At 37.3% G+C, this 20,298-nt stretch overlaps 1 protein-coding gene across 1 annotated transcript in view; it reads right to left on the bottom strand.

The window, feature by feature from the left end:
• Positions 1–20,298, bottom strand: part of PHF21B (PHD finger protein 21B) — a 160,763-nt gene that overhangs the window by 10,242 nt on the left and 130,223 nt on the right. Inside the window, exons 5-9 of the mRNA XM_026086236.1 lie at positions 17,615–17,965; positions 15,711–15,833; positions 9,780–9,831; positions 3,511–3,587; positions 668–722 (exon numbers count right to left, since the gene is read on the bottom strand). Coding sequence (XP_025942021.1) covers positions 668–722; positions 3,511–3,587; positions 9,780–9,831; positions 15,711–15,833; positions 17,615–17,965 — 658 coding nt within the window. The remainder of the gene's footprint in view (positions 1–667; positions 723–3,510; positions 3,588–9,779; positions 9,832–15,710; positions 15,834–17,614; positions 17,966–20,298) is intronic.

The following is a 20,298-nucleotide window of genomic DNA, read 5'->3' as shown; positions in this document are numbered from 1 at the left end:
TGTTGCACCTTCTTCCTGGAATGGGCTTCTTGACACGAGCTAATCATCATCATCTCCAAATGGCTCCTCTGAAATGTTTATTCTCAAGGCTTTTACCATGAAATTTTCAGCATCTGAAGTTCTTAAAAATACAAGATTGGAAGGCATCTTCAAGGCCATCAAATCTAGTTTTATGGCTCTAGCTCTTGGAGTCAGAAAAACGTTTTTCAGATGTTGTTTTTAAAGTGAAAGATATGGTAATTTCTAGCCCTTGAGGATGGACAGCAAGTTCTTAAAGCTGACAAAAGAGAAACAAATGAAAAGCCCAGAACACTATAAAATTTTTTTAATCCAAGTTTTTCGATACGTATTTTTAAGTACTTGGGGTTGGTAATACTGTCTTGTTCAATTAGTTCTCCTACTGCATGGTGATTACAATGCTAGAGATCAGATTTTTCATTGATTGAAGAGACTTTGGATCAGTTTCTACATAGTTTTGACCTTTAGCCTTATCCCTTAACTGTTTTTTGTAGCAATACCATCTATTTTCACAGCACATGCAAAAGTGCAAGGACCTTACACAAAGTTACACCTTATAGTACTCCAGCAGTAATTCATAAGAAATCCTACTAATAAATATTTAACATGTAATTAGAACAGTAGTATATTCATCTAAAAATATGCTTACCTCTTGCTGAAAGAAACAAGGGGTTATTCAAATAATTTGATGCAAGGCGTTTCCGCTGCAAGGGAAAAGAAACCACAGTCATTGAAAAGTGCTCTGTCTCTCACTGTTTTGTATTAACAACCTCTAAAGAGCTTCCTTCATACATGACCAAGAATCCAGAAGCTAATTCTGTGACTTAGAAGATTTGCTGCTAACCCCTAAGTTTAAACAGTTGCACTATTTACCATTCTAACAAGTCTTTCATAGAGCAGCTTTACGTGCATTAGATTTTATTAACAAGAGATAAACATAAATTGCAAATGTTATTAATTGAGCTTCAGGAGACCTTCCAGAGATTGGTAACAGCGATAGTAACTCCAAACTTAGGAGATAAAGGAAGTTCATAAAGGAAAAACTACATATTAAATTGTCGCTGTGAGATGAAATTTCTATTTGTGTATATAGCAATGGTGATGGACATCCCACCTGCAAAAAGACATCACTACTTTCTGTGACAATTGCCCACAGCTAGAAGGAACATATTTTGTTTGCAAGCTGTGTACTACAGCCTAAGCAAAATATTTCTCCTTCAGAAGTTAATATGTACAAGCCCTAAGAGCTGGCAGTCATTTCATTTTCATGTGGTCACCAAAAAGACTTTCAAACCTGAAAACACAGTCCACTGGAAACACAACTGAGATGTTTAACTAACGTAATGTAGTCCATCTCCAGCTTGTCAGATGGTAAAAGCTATTGACCAATAGCAACCCGGGCTTCATTAACAGTCTATATAACCTCTAATTGTTCCTGTAAGCCATCCAATACTTTTCAGTAGGACTGAAAACTGTACCATTTTCCTCCATTAGATATTGTTAGACTCTGCTTGGAGGAAAATTAGAGGTTTTTTTGCTAACAAATGATTTAATCTGTGGTGAGTAAACTGTTCTCTTATACATGGGTGCCTGGCAGTCTGTTAATGAATTTTCAGTTGGCATTTCTTTCTTCAAAAAACATCCAGCCTGAAACTTAACCCCTTCCTATGCAAAAAATAAGCCACTGAGGTGGGAGAAAAAAATTGTATCTCAAAAACATAAGAAAGCTTTGAAAAAGAAAAAGAAAAACATTCAAACGAAGACATAAGACTGATCACATTTTTGTAATCAAGGAAGTTAGCATCACCACTACAGATGCTAAGCTCCTGCCGTTTGAGGGGCGTTGGCAAATAAAAAGTCTAATTTATATGCAATTTCAATTTAAATAATCATGAATTAAAGATCATTCAGTAGACTAACCGTAAATTAAACTGCACCAAAATGCCTGAAATGCCACAAAATACCTCAACTCACTGATTAGCAAATCAATCTGAGCAGCTAATTGATCAGAGAAAAACCATCTGCCTCCATTTTCCTTGAATGGCATTCCCCATGGTCAGTATTTAATGACAGCTCCTAATGAGGACACAGATGATCAACCACAGGACTCTTCAACAGACATTCTCTCTATGTGCCATCCTTCACTTCAGGATAGGCTTCTGAGAATAGATCTAATGAGAAATATGAACTAGGGGTGCAGCAGTCCTCCTCCATTACTTCCTCCACCCCTGCTCAAAATAATCGAGTTTCTCAAAAACACTGCTCAGAGTACAACCACAAAGCAAGTGTTTTAATAAACTCACCAGGACAAACCAACCTCAGAGGAGACAGCACAAATTTAACACTAGTAAGGCTAAGGTTCCAACAATGTTAAATACTGGATGTATGAACATCAGAATTTGTTCTTTAGAGGTCACTAGAGAAAAGTTCCTTAGTCTGGAAGAATTCAAGAGTCCAGAGCTGATCTAGAGTGTAAAAAACACCAATGCTTTCAAAAATGAACAATCAAGCCACTAAGCAGCTTGACTACACTGGTGGATTTCTTCTTAGCATCATCTGTTTGCCCTCTGCCAATAAACTTGGATATCTGAAACACTGACAGACCAAAAATTCTGCATTGTTGGTACCTAAACAAAGAAAAATCACTTTCTTTAGGCTTAAAGAACTCAAAACACAGAGAAATCTTGCTTATACAGAGAGTTGGTTGCAAATCAGTTTTATTTCTGTAGAAACAGCAGCTCTAATAGTTTCCATTCCGAAGTTCAAATACTGACCCCAAACTGGGGAGAAATTTTAAAGGCAGAATTTTAATACAGCAAATAAATGTATATATTTCAATTCAGAAACAAAATAAAAATTAATTTCAGAAAAAGTTAAGTCTATTTATATGCTGTTTTTAGATGAGGTTTGCAATCCGGTATTGCGTAGGACCAAATTTTGCTACTGCCATAAATGTGACAGTGTATGTATAACAGACATCAGAGATTACCCATAGCAGTTTTATTTTTAATTATGCATTATTGTATTTACTGTGCAGGCTTCCTTACCACCTGCAGAGCACACTGATTCTTAAACCAATACATTCCTTTTATGAATATGTTACTAATATGAAAAGCAAAGTTCTCCATTTATTCTTTAGCACATATGAAAAGAGGAATAGCAATGCAAGTTTCAACATAATGCCTCACTTCTGTTCCTTAGTTCTGACCTACAGGGACCTTCTGTATGGGTACAAGAGTAATTAGGACCCATATTAATTTAGTCCTTTTGGCCTTTATTAAAACTAACATGAATTTCAGTTTGAAGCAAGTGATGTTGTGGTGTGAAAACCTGTTGCTTAGATACTAAGATGAAATCTTTTCTTTCTTTTCCACATCAATATCTCTTTACAAGCAAATGCATGGTTTTGCATTCATATATACTTTTTTAATAAGAAACACTTTTTATTGACATGAAATAGAACTGTGGTAGAAAGAGTGAATGATAAAGTACCTCTGTTTCCAAGAGTCCACTGTAGGCTGGATTTGCTGTGCTTCTCCTCTTTCTTTCCTGACGCTTGCTCTGGATTTCTGTAACCATGGAAAGAAACATTAATTGTGTATTTCTCATTCATCAGGGAAAAACGTAGATCTAACTTGTTAAGCAAGATGCTCTTACCCTCAACCCCTTGGGTTTTGTGTTCAGTTTCAGTTTCTAAAATATAATTGGGTTGCATCAGCACTGATATTTGTTACAGTTCAAGGTTTGGCATTAATAAGCTTTTCCTTGTAAGAGTCAAAACACAGGCATTTTTATTTTTTTTTCCTCCAAGGTGGACTTATGCTGCTCTACAAGATTTTTGTTATGATCCTTTTAGAAATATATTTAGTAAGCATTAACAGAGAGCTTTCAAAACACCATCAATGTCTGCTGTTAACTAAAATGAATCATATAAAGCAGTTAAGCCTTGTAAGTCATATCAGATGAAAGTATAAGGTCCTTTTAAATTTCATTTACATTACTTTTCCTCTGCTAAGATTAGAAAAAGCATGGTCATAATGGGAAGGCTAGATTCAGTTCTAACTAGGGAGTGACAACTTATGAATCCAAAATACACAATTTCATGATTTTGAGCATGCAAAATATTATGAGCAATACATACATCTGTGCCAATGGAAACAGCAGACAAAGGCTCATTGAATTGCAGTACTGTTTGAAAAAGGGTGATACACAAGAGAACTCTCTTGCACTAAATGCTAACACCTATTCGAGATAGTATTTACTCAGCAATGATTAGTTGTACGCATAGTTCTGCAAGTAGTCACAGAAAGAGTGAGCGAAAACCTGACCCACTGAAATATGTGGGTTTAACATTACTTTTACCTTATCTAGGATTTAATTGCTCTCATGTATTGAATTTTTCTCCAGCTGTTCATGTCAGTTGAGAATGGTGAGATTACTATAATAATGTATTTTACAGCCTACTTTTTATTTTGGTAAGAAAGTAAGAGCAGACATCTCTCAGAAGGAAAGGAACTGGCAGGAAGACTAGCTTGTCTGCCAAGCAAACCAGAAGCACACCTAACTCAGGACACTGCCTGGTTCTGCAGAAGGTCTGGCATCTTTTGTCGGTCTGATGTAAAGATGTCTATCTCAGAACATCCTCAGTGCCAGAAAATGGCCTTCAGGATATTGTGCACTATCTCCCATTTGCAATCCAACAGTAAGACACAGTCCAGCTTTCAGGATATACATGATACATGGGAAGTGGATTCCTGACACATAATTCTTGTTTCCAGGCACCCTTTCCAAAGCTTGATCACTTCCCCACAGAGTAAAAGGGGCCATGTATCACTTTAAGTGTTGCTACCGTACATGATATTAGTATTATCTGTTATGTCTTGGACATGGTGTCCTTAGAGATGAGGCTAACACTTTGCATAGGTTTTGTACTGCTCTGAGTTCCAAGATACTGATTTGGAACTTTTCATTCACAAAGGACTATTGGCTAAACCCCAGCCCTTGGAGACACAGACCTATCGGGAGGAAACTGGACAGATGAGAAAAATGCAAGAGCAGCTACTTGCATATTCCCGCTAGGTTTTCCTACTGGCAAGGGAGCATCTCATCTCTCACGCTCAGAAGGTGTCGCCTAGGGAAATTCAAGGTGTACAGTCAGGTCATGTCACAGTCAGGCATGAGACAGACATAGGCTGCCATGTGGCCCAGGGAGCTATACAGAATTTCACTATGAAGAAATGTGTAATCTAAGACTGCACTGAGATGCCAAATGATGATAAACTCCTTGGCTGCAACCACTGCCAGCATCTTTGTTAGCACATCTGGTGCTAGGAAAACTCCACCCACAAGGTTATTGGATGGGTAACAGTTCTGTTCCACAGTGAAGGTATTTCCTGTGAAATGCTCTTATGGCTATGTAGAAATTACAGTCCTGAAGGTTTCAAACCCTTTGGCCTCCTCTGAAGGGAATCTGGTCTCAGTAGCAGGATCGGTGGATCAATGGATCCAACAACCTGTCACAGAGCCACATGAATTAAGATGGTTGTTCTTGATGTCAGTTACAATCCTTATGATAACATGGGGAATGCACACATCATCAGAAGGTGGCAGAGATGTCACAAGAGTGGAAATTGGGCCTCAAGGCTGGCAGAGAAAAGGAAGAAGTGGACCTCTGCTGACTTTTTACTTTGATCTTAACAGTGCGGGCTGTAACCATGGTTCTTGCAGCCAGTGTTAGCAACCCAGCCTCTGTGGTCTACAGATTCCCTATGGCAAGTGAATCCAGGGCTGCAACAATCTCAGGGTCCTTGTGATGGAGCCGTGAAATGGCTGGAGTTAGGATCACCCAGCTGTAGCCTTTTTCAGAGGTTGTCACAGGGATAGGATATTGGGACTTTTCACTGGTCCAGAAGAAGAAACTAAGAATTTCACATGGCAGAGCTTCTATATGTCAGGGTGCAAAACTGGGCTGAGTGTCTTCAGAAGGAGACTGTGATGCATCTTCAGCTCCCTGCCCTTATGTGTTCCAGGTTTAAAAAAGAATTTCTTTGGTACATTCTCTCATCAAGGCAAGAGAGCCATCTGATGGACTCTGACCCACACATGTGGCACAGGCCTGGAGTACAGCTTTCAAAGAAGCATCACTATGGGATGGAGATAAAAGAACAAAGCTGACTGGTGGCAAAAGGAATAGCAATGGTGGAAATAAGGAGAGGGGGAGTAATGAGCAGTGAAGAAGCTTCATTATATGTGACCACTGAGTGTTCCACCTTAAGTGAGTGAATGCAAGGAACTCAAAGGACACTTAATGTACTCCACCCTACCTACCCATGCACCAACCATCAGGGAGGGAAGACAGGATGTGAGCAGTTTATTTATGGAAACTGTGAACACAAAAAATATCCAGGCTTGAGAGATAAGGGGTAATATACTCTAGAGTATATAAATTCAATCTAAATGCTCATCTAGATGCTGCCCTTTCTGCTAAATTTGGCAGAAAGAGCTCCAGCTGATACCAAATGTGCCCTGGATTTTAGTGATGTGGATAACAATTCACTGGAAACTGGGCTAGGATAACCATGTTCATATCACACAGGGCACTGATGAGCTACTACAGAATAACTAATTGTATTTAACTGTGATGCTGGGATAATGTAAAGTGAATTTACTTTTCATCAGAAAATTCAACTACACCAGGTAGTTTTGGAGGCAGGAAACCCACAAATTTGGGTCAAGTTTTGCAATAGCTCTGGCTAAAAACATTACAAGATTTTTCCTGAAAAAATCAAAACATTTTGATACGTTAAATTAAAAAAAAAAAAAAAAAAGAGGCCTGAATAATTTTTAAATGGACCAAAACAGGGCTTAATACAGTGAAGAGAAACAATTTCTTTTAACTGATTAAAATGTGCCAATAATCCAAATGGAAATATTTTATTTTTTTCTTTTTCTAAGGTAAAAAAAGAAGTTCATTTTTAGAATGAGCTGAACTGAACAATCCTTGAAAACATTTTGTTTTGTATCTAAATTTTTTAAATCCATTTCTTTTTACACAGTGGTAAGTGTTCTAGTAGCCTAGAGAAAAAGATTTAGTATGTCACATTCATACACTACATCATAAACTTGGGAGATCTTATTCCTTAGTTTATTTAAAAAAAAAAAATCCAAACAGGAAAACAAAGCTAAACTCTAATACATTTGACAGAGATGAATATACTTGAAGATAAGTTTCTGTCTGAGGCAGAGCTTCAATGAACTACCCCACCACCATCATCAATAAACATTCTGTATGGTCATTCCATGAGGCCTGTAATGACAATTTATGCTTAGTGAAATCCATATCTTGCAGAATGTCAGCAGAAGGTTCATTTACTGTAAAAGCCCTCAAAAGATGCCTCATGTTTGGTCTCTGCAGAACAGTGCTCTGTTTCCAGTACAGGGAAAACATTCCTCTGGAAGTTAGATGGGAAGGCTGCTAAGCTGATAGAGAACTCCATATAGGAGTGGATCACAGCCCTTCACCACAAAATTAATGAAGAAAATGAAGAAAAGCAATAATGCTGCAAATTAATGATACTGAATGAATAGGCTTTTAATGACTCAATCTTGATACAGTTTAATTCCAAAAATGTAAAATTGAGAAACACATTAGAAGTACTAAAATAAACTGAACTGTGTAATGACCGCTACCTCCTGATAAATAGCAATGGCCGATAACAGTAAATATGACATAGCACTAAAATAATAAACCTTCAGCATGTGAAAGCTATAAGGGTATTTTTGACAGTTGTAATCACCAATAGTCATGAAGAAATACCTTTTCCATATAAAATAGCTTGATGTAGGTACCATTTATTTAAAGCTAGTAGGAATGTAAAAAGTGAATTTGTCTGAAAGAATTGATTTTGCAGGATTAGTATTGTAGGAGTTAGGTTTAAAATGTGCATCTCTATACTTACTGTATAACAAACAGAACAGAGTGCTACTTGGTGTTTTTAACATAAACACTAAATCCACACAAACAATTTATTAGTTCCAATAAAATCAAAAGGTAAAGAATTATTCAAAATCAAGTTCTCTGTGTTGTAAGCATAATTTACACTTCAGCACAATTTCAAACGTTGTCCTACTTTACTTAGACAAAGAAAACAAAAACCTGTCATCATTGGCACTTTTTGGATTAGAATTCTCCCCCCAAAATTGCTGTAGCTTTTTAATTTCCATTTCAATCCATTACCATTAAGGGATTAAAAAGGCCAATGGCTTAAACTTTCTTTAAACTGCTTTAAAATTCTCAGTCACTAGGACATTAAATGATTTTCTAAAATGCAGATTTAAAGAGGAGAGACACTGAAAAAAAAAAAAGGCAACAAAACCCAGAGAAAACCTGCTATATATATTGACAAGACCTTTTAATTAAGACATTATTTTCTCCCTAATTTACAACCTATTTTAAAACCAAGGAAGAGAAGTGCAAAGAATCTTATTAAAAGGAAATCAAGCTGTAAAATGGTAACTTGGGCTCTTGAGTCAGCAAGATATCTAGCAATGTGGCTACCTTTAAAGCAGATAATCAGTCTTGTTGATTTCCCTAAAATTTGTACACTGGAAATTCCTAAGTAATTTGTTGACTAGGGTTCATGGGATGGGTGGTAGGTGTCAATTATCATTAACATCTTTTGTAATCAAAAATCATTTTCAGCTGGCACAGATATCAGATATTAGTTCTCCTAATATCAATGGAACACACCAAATTATATTGGCTGAGGATAAAACTAAAACATCTCAAGCTGTATTTTTTTTTTTTTTTAATAAGACTAATGGCTGTATCTATTGCTCTGTCCACAAGAACCAGCTCCTTCTGTCAAGAACTCCTCAAAGCCATTTCACACCTTTGGCATATTTGCTGAACAAGCTCTTTTCTTCCCCTCATCTACATTTTCAGAGGGACAAACCTAAGACAAAGAAAGATGCAAATCTCTTAATTCTTGCACGGTATTTTTAGAAGGTTGCAAAAGAACACTGAACAGTATGCGACTCCTGCATTTAATTTATGTGCATTATTTGTCTGAAATCATGTTCAGAAGCCTAGGAAGGTATGCAAGCAGCTCTCCTATAGAAGTAGGCTCAAAGTCTGAAAATTAGTTTATTTTTGGCTAAATAAAAATGGACGAAAAGGAAATCTTAGTCAGAGGGTTTTTTTTTTAATTTGCTTAAAATCATACCAAACAAATCCTGAATTTCACCACTATTTTACACCTTGTTCTGCGGAACGCTAGAGACAACAGATCCAATTAACTCAAGAAATGGGAATAGTTCCATCTCCTGTGGTGAAGGAGGAGAGGGCATGCTTGCTTACAGAAGATTTGGGTAAATATATTTGAACCTCCCTGACTCTTCAGACAGATCAGTGTTGGTCAGAGCCTTTGCAGACTTTCAGCTTCACTAGCTCCCTCCAGTTGCTAACAGCCTTTACAGGACCAGGACGACTGCCTGTTGAGCTATGAAAACGCCAGCTTAGGCCAACTGCGCCAGCTGTGAAGCCAGTTCCCACTCCTCTTGAGCTGCACAATGGAATTGGAGGCAGAACAAGATAAGGTCAGCCATGGTTTTGAGGCTTAAAAGTGTAATTGTGCATAGGCAACATTGCACCTGATCTTCTGTAGCCCTTCTGAGGACAGAATCATCAATTGGCCGCAGAGCAGCAGAGGGAAAAGATTTCACTCAAAAACTGAGCTGTAAAACAACATATGCCATCTTACCTTCCAAATGTTCTGTTGTAACCAGTCCTAATGCTACCATAAAGGCAATTTTCTAAGGAAAAAATAAACAGGGGTTAGACTTTTTCCTATAGCAATCATGGTAAACATAAGTAAATAAATAACCTAGCATTGCCAGAATAAACCCAGTAAAGGTCTTTTAGAAATGTCTATTATTTGAATGCATAATAATGTGAAGAACTTCAATTAAAGATTTGCTTCAGGTATGTCTGGCCAGACATGTCCTACTTGTATGATTATATGGCTTTAGCAATTCAGAGACCTACAAAGCGAGTGCTGTACGATTACTGATTTTACACAGCTCATGATCAAAATTCAACCAATTCAATCAATTCAAATCCATATTGCTAGTTACTGTTTTAGACCATTTTTTAGAGAAGTGATCTGTGTATTATTATTACTGTCTGGAAATGGCACTTCTTTTATTGGATATAAGCAAGCTGTATAAAATAAAAGAAGGAATGATACACTTTCAGTAAACTTTGCAGTGCTATGCATCTTCTAATAATTAACAAGAAATTCAAAGGCATATTGATCGCCTTCCCCCCCACCTTTCAGAAATTGCTCTTCCCAAGGTACATAGTAAGAATACCGCAGGCATAAATTAGGAAGAGGTACACTGATCCAATATCTGTCCCCAATGGGAGTGAACAAACATCTCTCACTGACAGTGGTGAATGCATGCTGCAGTGAGGAATACGATCTACAACATTACTCAGAATTCTTACATATTATATATGCATAAAGCAGATCTGCATACTGACAAATCTTCAAATATGCCAACGCAGTAATAAGGCAGGTACTAGAGCAGACCAAATTTTCTGTCAGTGATTTTTCATTGGGAAATTTTTCCTTAGGGAAGAAGTTTTGCTGAAGCCTTCATATAATTTTTTTGATGGAAAGCTGAAATTCTGCCGTGTTATTTCAAGCCCAAACTGAACTGAACTCTCTGGCTTTGCGTCATGTCTATGGTACTGTGGGGTCAAAGCGATATCCTCTCTCTGCTGTGCTGAAAAATCTTGCTGGACCATGTTACCCAAGTGTCATTCTTACAAGGTGCCATTCCACGGGGGAGACAATCTGACTACAAATACCAAGCTATTAGGAAAGCAGAACCTACAATCCAACTCTGACAAAGCATCCAAAGATCATAGGAAGATGCAATGATCTTACTCAGCCAAAATAAAATGTGTAGATTTAGGTCAAATTAAGACAGTGTTTAAGTGGTAGAAGGTCAAAACATTCTGTTTCAATCAAAGAAGTGTGAGGAGAATATGTTTCAGCACTTCCAAGTCAAAATTAGTTTGACCTTTTTGTTTTGTGAAAAGCTTCATGTTTCAGCTTTTCATTTCAGTTCAGGATAAAAACAACTGATAAGTCAATAGAACTACTATTTCCTTGGTATTTCTGACTTTAACACAGTGAAAGTATAAAAATAAGCATATCCTCATAAAAAGATCTAGTTGAGGGGTAGGTTCTTCAAAATCAGGTGGTCAGCATTGGGTATCCATATCTTCCATCTGTGAAAATCTCTACCAAAGAGGTGAATTAACAACCTCGTAAGATGGGAATATTGTCTTTCCACAATCTCCTAGTAGGTAATTCTTCCTGTAGATTAAAAAATGGTCATGTGGAATCTCAGCACTGGCAATTTAGATGATACTTATGCTATACTTCTGCCTTCAATAACTGTGATAATGACAGGCACATGTGTTCTTTTGCATGTCAGACCTTGATTTCAGTAACATTCACTCCTTACATGTCTAAAACACGAGCTAGTCACAGTGGGGGTTCCACACATGAACAGGAAGATGAATATTTGATCTGAGATCCACTGTGCAGATCTGAGAAGAAAATTAGTCAACTGAGTTGAATTACAAGCTTCACCTGACCCCACCAAAAATAACTTTGTGACAGGATAAGTCTCAAAGCAGTCTCTGAGCAGTAATAATAATAGCTAGATTTAGAAAGTTGGAATGGTTAATATGTGATCACATTTCCACAATGGAGCATGGAATGCCTGTATAATCCAAACATTAAACTGTAAAGGGAGCATACTTTTTCTTACATCTAAACTAAAATTTTTTGAGTACTGCAATGCTTTCTAAACAATTTTCTCTCTTCATGCTAAAATTATTTGAACAAATTTCTAATTAAATTTAATGATAGCATACTTGTTTAATGTATGATGAGTTTTCATAAACGGACTTGATAATTATCTCATTATTAAAGATAGGAAGGGTTAGTTTCCATAGATATTTGAAAGATGGTTCCTTTTCAAAAATCCCAGTACAAACTATATTCTTTTTAACAAGCATATTAACAGAATATTTGTTTTTATGGGTTTTCCTACTGCATACTCACATAGTTCATTGAATTCAACTCAAAATACAACTTCCACTGCTATGCTTTCCTTTCAAATATCACAGAGTAACTACAATGAAACGTTGCTCATTCTCTTTACAGTAAACCACACTACTGATGCTTCAGTTTCTCCAGGTTTTTGTTCTGGGCCTAACACTAGCATTTAGCCCAAAACTGCAATGTGTCTCTCCTGTCTTTCTTAGGTGGAGTTAAAAATGCTGTTATCTAAATAACCAGCATTCATTGCAGAATTTTACTTTTTAAATAACACACTACTAAAATATCATGCAAAAAGTTGCCAGAAATGTAAAATTTTAGCAATATATAAAAGAAGATTCAAAAAGTATTGGGAGGAATTCTGACCATTTATTTCTGCATCTGAGGTCCTCAAAAAAAGTAGACACTTATTCCAGAAAGGAACAGCTCCCTTGCATTCATTCTTTGCAGAATTCATTCCAGTGGGAGAGGCTGGTGCTGATGAAAGCCATCACTAGACTGGCTGCAATTAACTGCTTCAGTTAGTTGCCTCCACCCTCTGGAGAGCCATGCTCACTCAAGGGAGTGGGAGGCCTGCTTTTCCAGGCCCTCCTCAGCCTGAGGGGGACTAAACTCACACTGCTCATATCCCAGGAGAGTGCTTTGTCACTGGACCTGGGATTATCCTGGGTGACAGAGACTCTCTCTCCCTTCTAGGAAAGCCATTCCACAGCTGGGTGTCCAGGAGTTCTAGCTGCAAGAACAGCAGACACAAGGAACCTTGCTTTAGCCTAATGACTAAAGTAGTCAGGGATGGGAAAAATCTTAGCCTTATGCAAAATGCACACAAATTGCAGGGAGCTGCATCCAGAATCAGCTTTACAGCCTCCCAACAGAATGACCGAGCCATGAACAAAAGAAAATAAGTATCCTTAATCTTCTGTGTTTATTCCATTACATTCAGCAACTACATAAGGAATTCCTGGCTGTTTGTAAGCCTGGTTATTTCTGTTTTATTTGTTGTACTATTTTAAATTAAATTTCTTAAATCGCAGTCTGTCATGACTGATATTTATGTTGAGAAGTATTGGAGTTCCTGCCTCAGTTTTGTGCTCTGAAGATAAATAAAGGTGTGGAGAGAAGTGCCTAGAGTACTTATTTACTTAAAAAAAAAATCGTGGTATCTTTATTATTCTTTGCCTTAAAATTAATAATCTGTCAAACAGCCTCAAATGCTTTTAGAAATGTGCAGAATGTCTTTTCATGTAGCAAAACAAAGATTTTTACAAAACCATTTCATTTTGTAATTATATGTTCTATTTATGTCATTACATGTGTTTACACTAATTATGCTGTTAGTTCTAATTACACTAATTGCATAAATACATGATAATCAACTAAAGTTTACTTTCAAAGAACAAAAGAAATTAACTCTAGACCTACACATTTAAGGCTGTGGAACAAATCTATGAAAAAGGAAAAAAAAGTCATAGTCAAAGGCATAGCTTCTGCATCCTATGCAGAAAACTGTGCTTGCAGAAACCTCCTGTATACAGGGTAGGAACAATGTTTTCAGTTACGTGAACAAAGTAGTCATAAGGATCAATGGCACCAGGATAGTCAGGAATTCAACAGAAAGCTCATTAAATTTATAATTGCTATACTAAAAAGTGTCCCCCAGTCTCATAGTCTCTTCCCGGCATCTCCCTGGAATTTTTGCTCTATATTTTGGGGGTATAAGTTATACATGAAGAAAATGGATGATTTTTCTAAAGTTCTCTTTTTGCTTCCTCTTTTTATTCTAGCTCTTTCAGTGTCTCTCAGTCCTGGCCAGGGAGGAAGGAAAAGTGTGCATCTCCAGCAGCTTTGTGCTCCCCTGTCATGCCTTCCCTGACTGGGTAAATGGGTGAAGCTGGACTGGAGATTCCTCACTACCACCTTGCTAGCTGGCCACTGTGTGGTCAGAACTTCCAGTTTTTCCAGAAGAGATGTGGTCCATGGTTCGTGAACGGATAGCTAGCTATTGCATGTGCTCTGACAACTCAGTAAGGTGTAAATTTGCATGCGGGGCCCTGAAGAACAATGTTATAAGGTTGCCTCTGCAAAGCTTTCTGCCTGGTAAGGGATTTAAAGGGAGAGGAATGGTGTGCACAGAAATAGCAGGTACTGCAGAGGCATTTTGGCACTTGGGCCGCTGGCTTCAGCTGCAAAATCAGGTATATACCAGTGGGTGTGGGCAAGGAAGTGCTTCTTCCTCCTTTCCCAAGTTTCTTGATTAACATAGTCTGGGGGCTCAGGGGTATGTTCCTTAGTGAGTGGTTTGGGGCAAGGGACAGACCAAATGACTCCAGTCTATCTGCCTCCTTCTCCTCCAAGAGCAGAGGCTTGAATATAGAATGTCCAAAAAAAATTTTTTTAAGCAGGACCTACTAGCCTTTTTGCCCATAGGGTGCTACACAATGAAAGAACATTTCAGAAATACCTCCATAAACAAAACAAGCTCCTATAGTCCCATTGTCAAGTGGCAACGAAGATTCATACGAGGGCCAGATTTTAAACTTAGGAGATTTCGTATGTTTGGTTTTGCAGAGCCTCTGCATAAAGTTGTGATATTCTAGGCTAAAAGCCACAGCATTTATTCTTCAACACTGTTTTAATTATATGAGTCTGGTAAATAGTAAAAGGAATGAGCCCCCCATATTCTCCAACCTGTAAATTTATATTGTAATAGTCCTGTTAAACCTACAGCTCCAAGGATGCTTTCTTGCTACAAATTTATTAGAATAGCAAGTTTAAGATTTCACAGGATCTGAATATTTCCATATTGGAAATAGATTCAGTCAGTATAACTTCTCAAACTGCCTCAAAAGTACTCATAATCTAATTTGAATACATCTAGTCAAAACCCCAAATGCCTGTTAAAGATAGGCTCCATTTCTACATGGTTTCCTGATTCATTTTTTAGTTTACATAGCAAATGTAGTTCATAAAAGAAATTTAATATTATAACCTACTTCCCACTTCCTTACTCAATTTAAAGGATTTTAATGTATTTCAGTCTAGAAAGAATCTGTATACATATGGAAGACATGTACACAGCAAATGCAAGAAATTATGTTGTTACATACAATCTAAAAATTGCAAGACTCATTACAAAGAAGAAGAAAATGTAAAAGCTCAGCTTGCAAAAGAAAAGTTAATTCAACCTCATACACAGCCTGTAAATCCAATGTTACATATTTGATAGCATAAAAGAAAATATATTAAGCTTGTACATATCTTTCACAAGAAATACAGCTGCACCCATGCAAGGTGCCTGGATCATCATAAGGCCTACAATTCTTACATTTTGGGAATTGCAAGGTTTGAACGATGCAACCCACATCTGTCAGTGCACCTCACTGGGGGAGAAATAACCCCATATGCATGTGATGATTAGATAGAGGCGAACAACTGGCAGAACCGTGGGCACAAATGCAGTAATTGTATTCACCCAGAAGAATGTTTAGAAATGGCTCCTGTAACTAAGCCATACTGTAGCTCATTTGTAAAGAAAAAAAAAAAAAAAATCACCTCTGGATTTTCCTCCTTTTTCTTTTTGGTAGCAGGGGGTCCCTGAGCTGACTCTTCAGGAGGTTTCTTTGTCTCCACTTTACTTTCTGTCTGGGTTTGGACTTGAGGCTGAATAATGATAACCTAAAAGACAATGTACAAATAAAAGAACAGAATTCACTATATGAACCTGGATTTTGCCATCTGAAACCTTTGATTCTTCATTGAGGCACGGCACCACTTGATACCTATACAGGCAACAAACGCAAGTCAAAAGCCAAAAGTGTGAAAAACTGGATACCTATGTCACACTTCTAAATCTATATTTATGTTTCTAAAGATTCATTTTTATAAATGCATAATAAACCTATTGCAGCCAAAGGGAGCCACTTGAACAGCATCTCTGAAAATTAGGACACTTTATTTAGAGGGTTTCTAAAGCTGACTCAGCAGCATAGTTTTAACCTCCATGTCGTCAGTGATTTTAAGTTCCTTTCTCTGACTTTTTTTTACAAATACATATAGAAGAGATGGAATGACTGTACATTCAAAACCACAGTCTCATCTCAGTCACACCAGTATTATTTCAGAGTATGTACATGTTGATGAGAAGGAAGATACTCCTCACAAATACTGATACAACTGAGATCAGAGTTCAATCCTCAGCATTTATGTACTGTGAGCTACTTGCAGGGGATGCCCAGTTTTGCATAAACAAAATAAAACACACATTTTTATATTAAAATTCATTCTGATTTAGAACTTTACCTATAGGAATTACTATACAGACCTATTATACATACATGTCTGTTAGTATATCCACCTCTGCTAGTATTCTTTGAATTACCATGTGAGATTCACATGTTGCAGATAACATCTCAAAATATATTAAATTAAAAGGAATGAATGAAAATTTCTGAACACAGAACTATAAATATGACTTTACACCCATAACCAAAGCTTGCTGGGGACTCTGGAAGACCTTCTAAAGCTCAGCTTCTTGATGAAGGTTATTGGATTTGAACACAAGGCTTTTTCCATTGTTCACTTTTAATCAATGTTATTTAATCATTGTATATTTTATAGCAATTTAGTCTCTTAAAGGATTCAAGAGCATAAAAAGAAATTTGTTTTTTAACCAGTAACCAGTTAAGTACAATAAAAATAAATCACATTAGAAAAACATGCAAGAGAAACCTACTTTTATTAACCTCAAAAGCCATCCTACATCCTCTATTCTTTTTTTAGCACTGTATTAGACCCTGCACTGCAAACAAGATCCAAAATAGTAGGATCCTGGTAGCAAATTACAGTGAATATCTGCTGGGCTCATTGGCAGTCTTTACCGAATGTGTGTCTAGTGTGAGAATGGTGAAGTTCTTGTATTTCAAAGCTAAAAAGCTGTACAAAGAGAAAACAAGTGATTTATAACTTGTTTTTTTCCTACTGATTCATCTGCTGATCAGTTCTGAACCCCTGAGCTCTCATTTCATTTGGTCTTCCCTTGGAAATGTAGAAGAGAATGCCTGATTTTTGATATACTCCCCCAGGATCAGTCGATATAACTAATATTGTTGTATAATTGAAGAGGGAGTCCCTAAGAAATTTGAGTCTTCACAGAATTCAGGGATTTTATTAGTGAGGATTGGCTTAAGGAAAGGGAAGATCATATGGTTTCATCAATATCAGGCGACACAATGATGCATTTTGTTCCCATTAAAAAATGCATGTACACAGATAAATGTCTACTAGCATTCATGTGTCCCCTTAAGAATTTTCTCACTGCTTTCTGACTATTTGCCTCAAAAGGAACCACTGACACACCACTCTGTACAGGGCTGCACACTCCCAGGGGAGTATTCTGCTTACATCTGCAATGTAATTCCTGTATTTAATACAAAAATGCAGTGAAAAGCAGAACCTACCTTGCTGTCGGCACTAATGAGGAGTGGTTGCACTTTAATGCTATCGTTGACCACCGAGACAGTAGCGCTGGTGCTAATAGGAGTCACATTGTTGGGGGAGGTGGATATGATGGCGTACGCCACTCCTGCACTGCTCAGAGGAGATGAAATAGATGTAGACTCAGTGACACTTTGTGGCTGGCTGTTAGGCGTCTGTACATGGCTGACGGTATTATTGGCAGTCGGGAGGGCAGGGCTGGGGTTTTTGATGCTGACTACTGTTGCCTTTTGGAAGGTAGGAGGCTGTTTGGAAGGTTGGTCTCTGCACGGGGATATAGGGAGGCTGTCTGGAATCAGGGTCTTTGGCCTAACCTACAAATAGAGATTTAGACATTATTAGACATAATCTAACATCGTAATGAATAAACAGTGTAAACATGCACTCTCCCAGTAGAGCCTCTAATTGCATTAACCACATAACAGGAGTGTCTAGAGAAACGTAATATGGCAACTTCAAGTAGACAGCCATTCATTTACTTGTAGATGAATTTCCAGCACTCCTCATTTGAGTCGTTTTTAGTCCTTAAGTTATGGCAATGCTGAGTAAGAAGGAAGAAAAAAGTCAATTCCTCACTTTTATTAGCACACATCCATACAAATGTTACTCAAGTCACATTCAGTTCTCAGTAGGGATGCTTAAGTCAAAGCCTTTTCAAAGAATGGAAACCCCAGATGTAATAACTTCCTGAAGGACACAACATTCTTGCTATGAATTAAGGAGTAGGAACTGAATCATGAAGAGATTTGTGGGAAAGCATTTACAGGAACAATAAGTGTACGCATACAATTTACATTGTGGATCAGTGAACAAAGATCCTTACATTTTTATGAGGTACCATTTCTAATGGAGAAGAGATCAATCACTCTTTAATGCTCACAGAAAAGGGGGAAAAGAAACCCACAACCGTTGAACTTAATATTTTGCTGCTGTAAGTAAAGAGCTAATTTGCAGCTGAGGGTGAATCAAAAGGAACTTCCATGGACAGAGGGGGAAACTGTTTGCCAACATTTTTGACAGCTGGAGCTCCTGCTCTATACAGAGTCATAAATGATAGCTGAAGACAATTGTTTTCAGCTGATGTGATGTGTTTTCAGTAGCGTAATTAACGTCACCCTGTCAACATGGCTCTGACTTAACAATATGTTAAGCACAGTTTCAGATTTGAAAATAAATAATTTAAACTGTTTCACATGAAGTTAACTTTACTCCCAGCTCATTCATTAGTATGACCACATAAAACTATCAGTTCTTTCTGTGCTTATTTTAACCTGTCATGTTTCACACCTTCCATACTGTGAAACAAAATGACAAGTTATAACAGACAGACATTGGAAACAGCTGTCTGTGTCACTATACTTTACTTTACAAGAACCATTCCAAATACGCTGACTTCAATCTTGAGCCTAAGTAAGCAATTTAATGAAAATGCAGGGATCTACTGTTATACACAGAATCATCTCTCAAGACTGGCCATCATCCTTTATCGCATCAAGAAGAAGGCATACCCATTTGTCCCTGCAAAGAATACAATATTAAGTGTAGCAACATATGTATTGTAAACTCTTTGCATTTTGGTAACTCAGTTGCCAATAGGATCCTATGACCTACGAGCATTACAAACAAGTATTAGAAGCACAGTCCTGCCCAGGAGCATATAAACTGTAGGTAGATGGAAAGTGAAAGGGGAAATGGAGTCAAAGAAGAGCAAAGAGAAAGGTTTGCCCCAGGTACTGCAGCAGCTTAGTGACAGAGCCAGGCACCTGCTGGGTTCTGATCACAATGAAGGTTAACACTCAAAGGCCTTGTAGGCCCAGGGTGAAATGACGCAAAACTATGCTAAACTATGACGTATCATCTTCAAGATATGCTGACAGCAACTGGAAGTTTCTTTCCTCTTTTGTCCATCTAATGAATCACATCTCACAGACTTTGATTTATTCAGTTAAGATAGCAGACAAATATTCTGGCCAAGATGTTTAAGACAGGAGTTTATAATTAGCATCATATCTATAATTAGGCAACAGTCTTTATTTTCAATAGTAGCACACACAGGGTTGGTTTAAAACCATCTTGGCCCAGGCATTTTGCAAACTATGCCTTATAACATAAACAGCTGAATGCGATGGCAAACATAAAGCAGACACACAGAGAGTTAAGCAACTTGTTCATGTCTGTATCAGTTATGCAAGCTACTATTGTAATACCTACCTTTATGTTTTCATCATATCCTTTTCCATCCTATGTTATATCTTTTATAAATCTCTCATACGTAAGTCTGTACTTAGCTGCTCATGTGGTACAACAGAAACACATTTGTAGAAATAGTACCATTCTTCAGAAAAGAAAGTTTAAAGTTTCAGAAGCTTGGCAAAACACAGAACCAGGAACAGTTAAAATGTAATCTCATGGCTAAAATCTTAAGTGTTCGGTCAACATCTAAATTTTACTATCTCTCCTTAAAACAAAATAAGTTATTTGTTAATTAATATAACATCTCCTACCAATGGAAATATTGTAAACACACACAAACAGATAAACACATATATTACAGAGAGAAAGAGAGAGAGAGAGAAAGAGAGAGAGAGAGAAAGAGAGAGAGAGAGAAAGAGAGAGAGAGAGAAAGAGAGAGAGAGAAAGAGAGAGA

This window comes from Apteryx rowi, unplaced genomic scaffold (genome assembly GCF_003343035.1).
Source record: "Apteryx rowi isolate R43461 unplaced genomic scaffold, aptRow1 scaffold_689, whole genome shotgun sequence".
NCBI lineage: Eukaryota > Metazoa > Chordata > Aves > Apterygiformes > Apterygidae > Apteryx > Apteryx rowi.
Note: the sequence above shows the minus strand (reverse complement) of the source record. Positions and strands in the feature narration are given on the sequence as shown.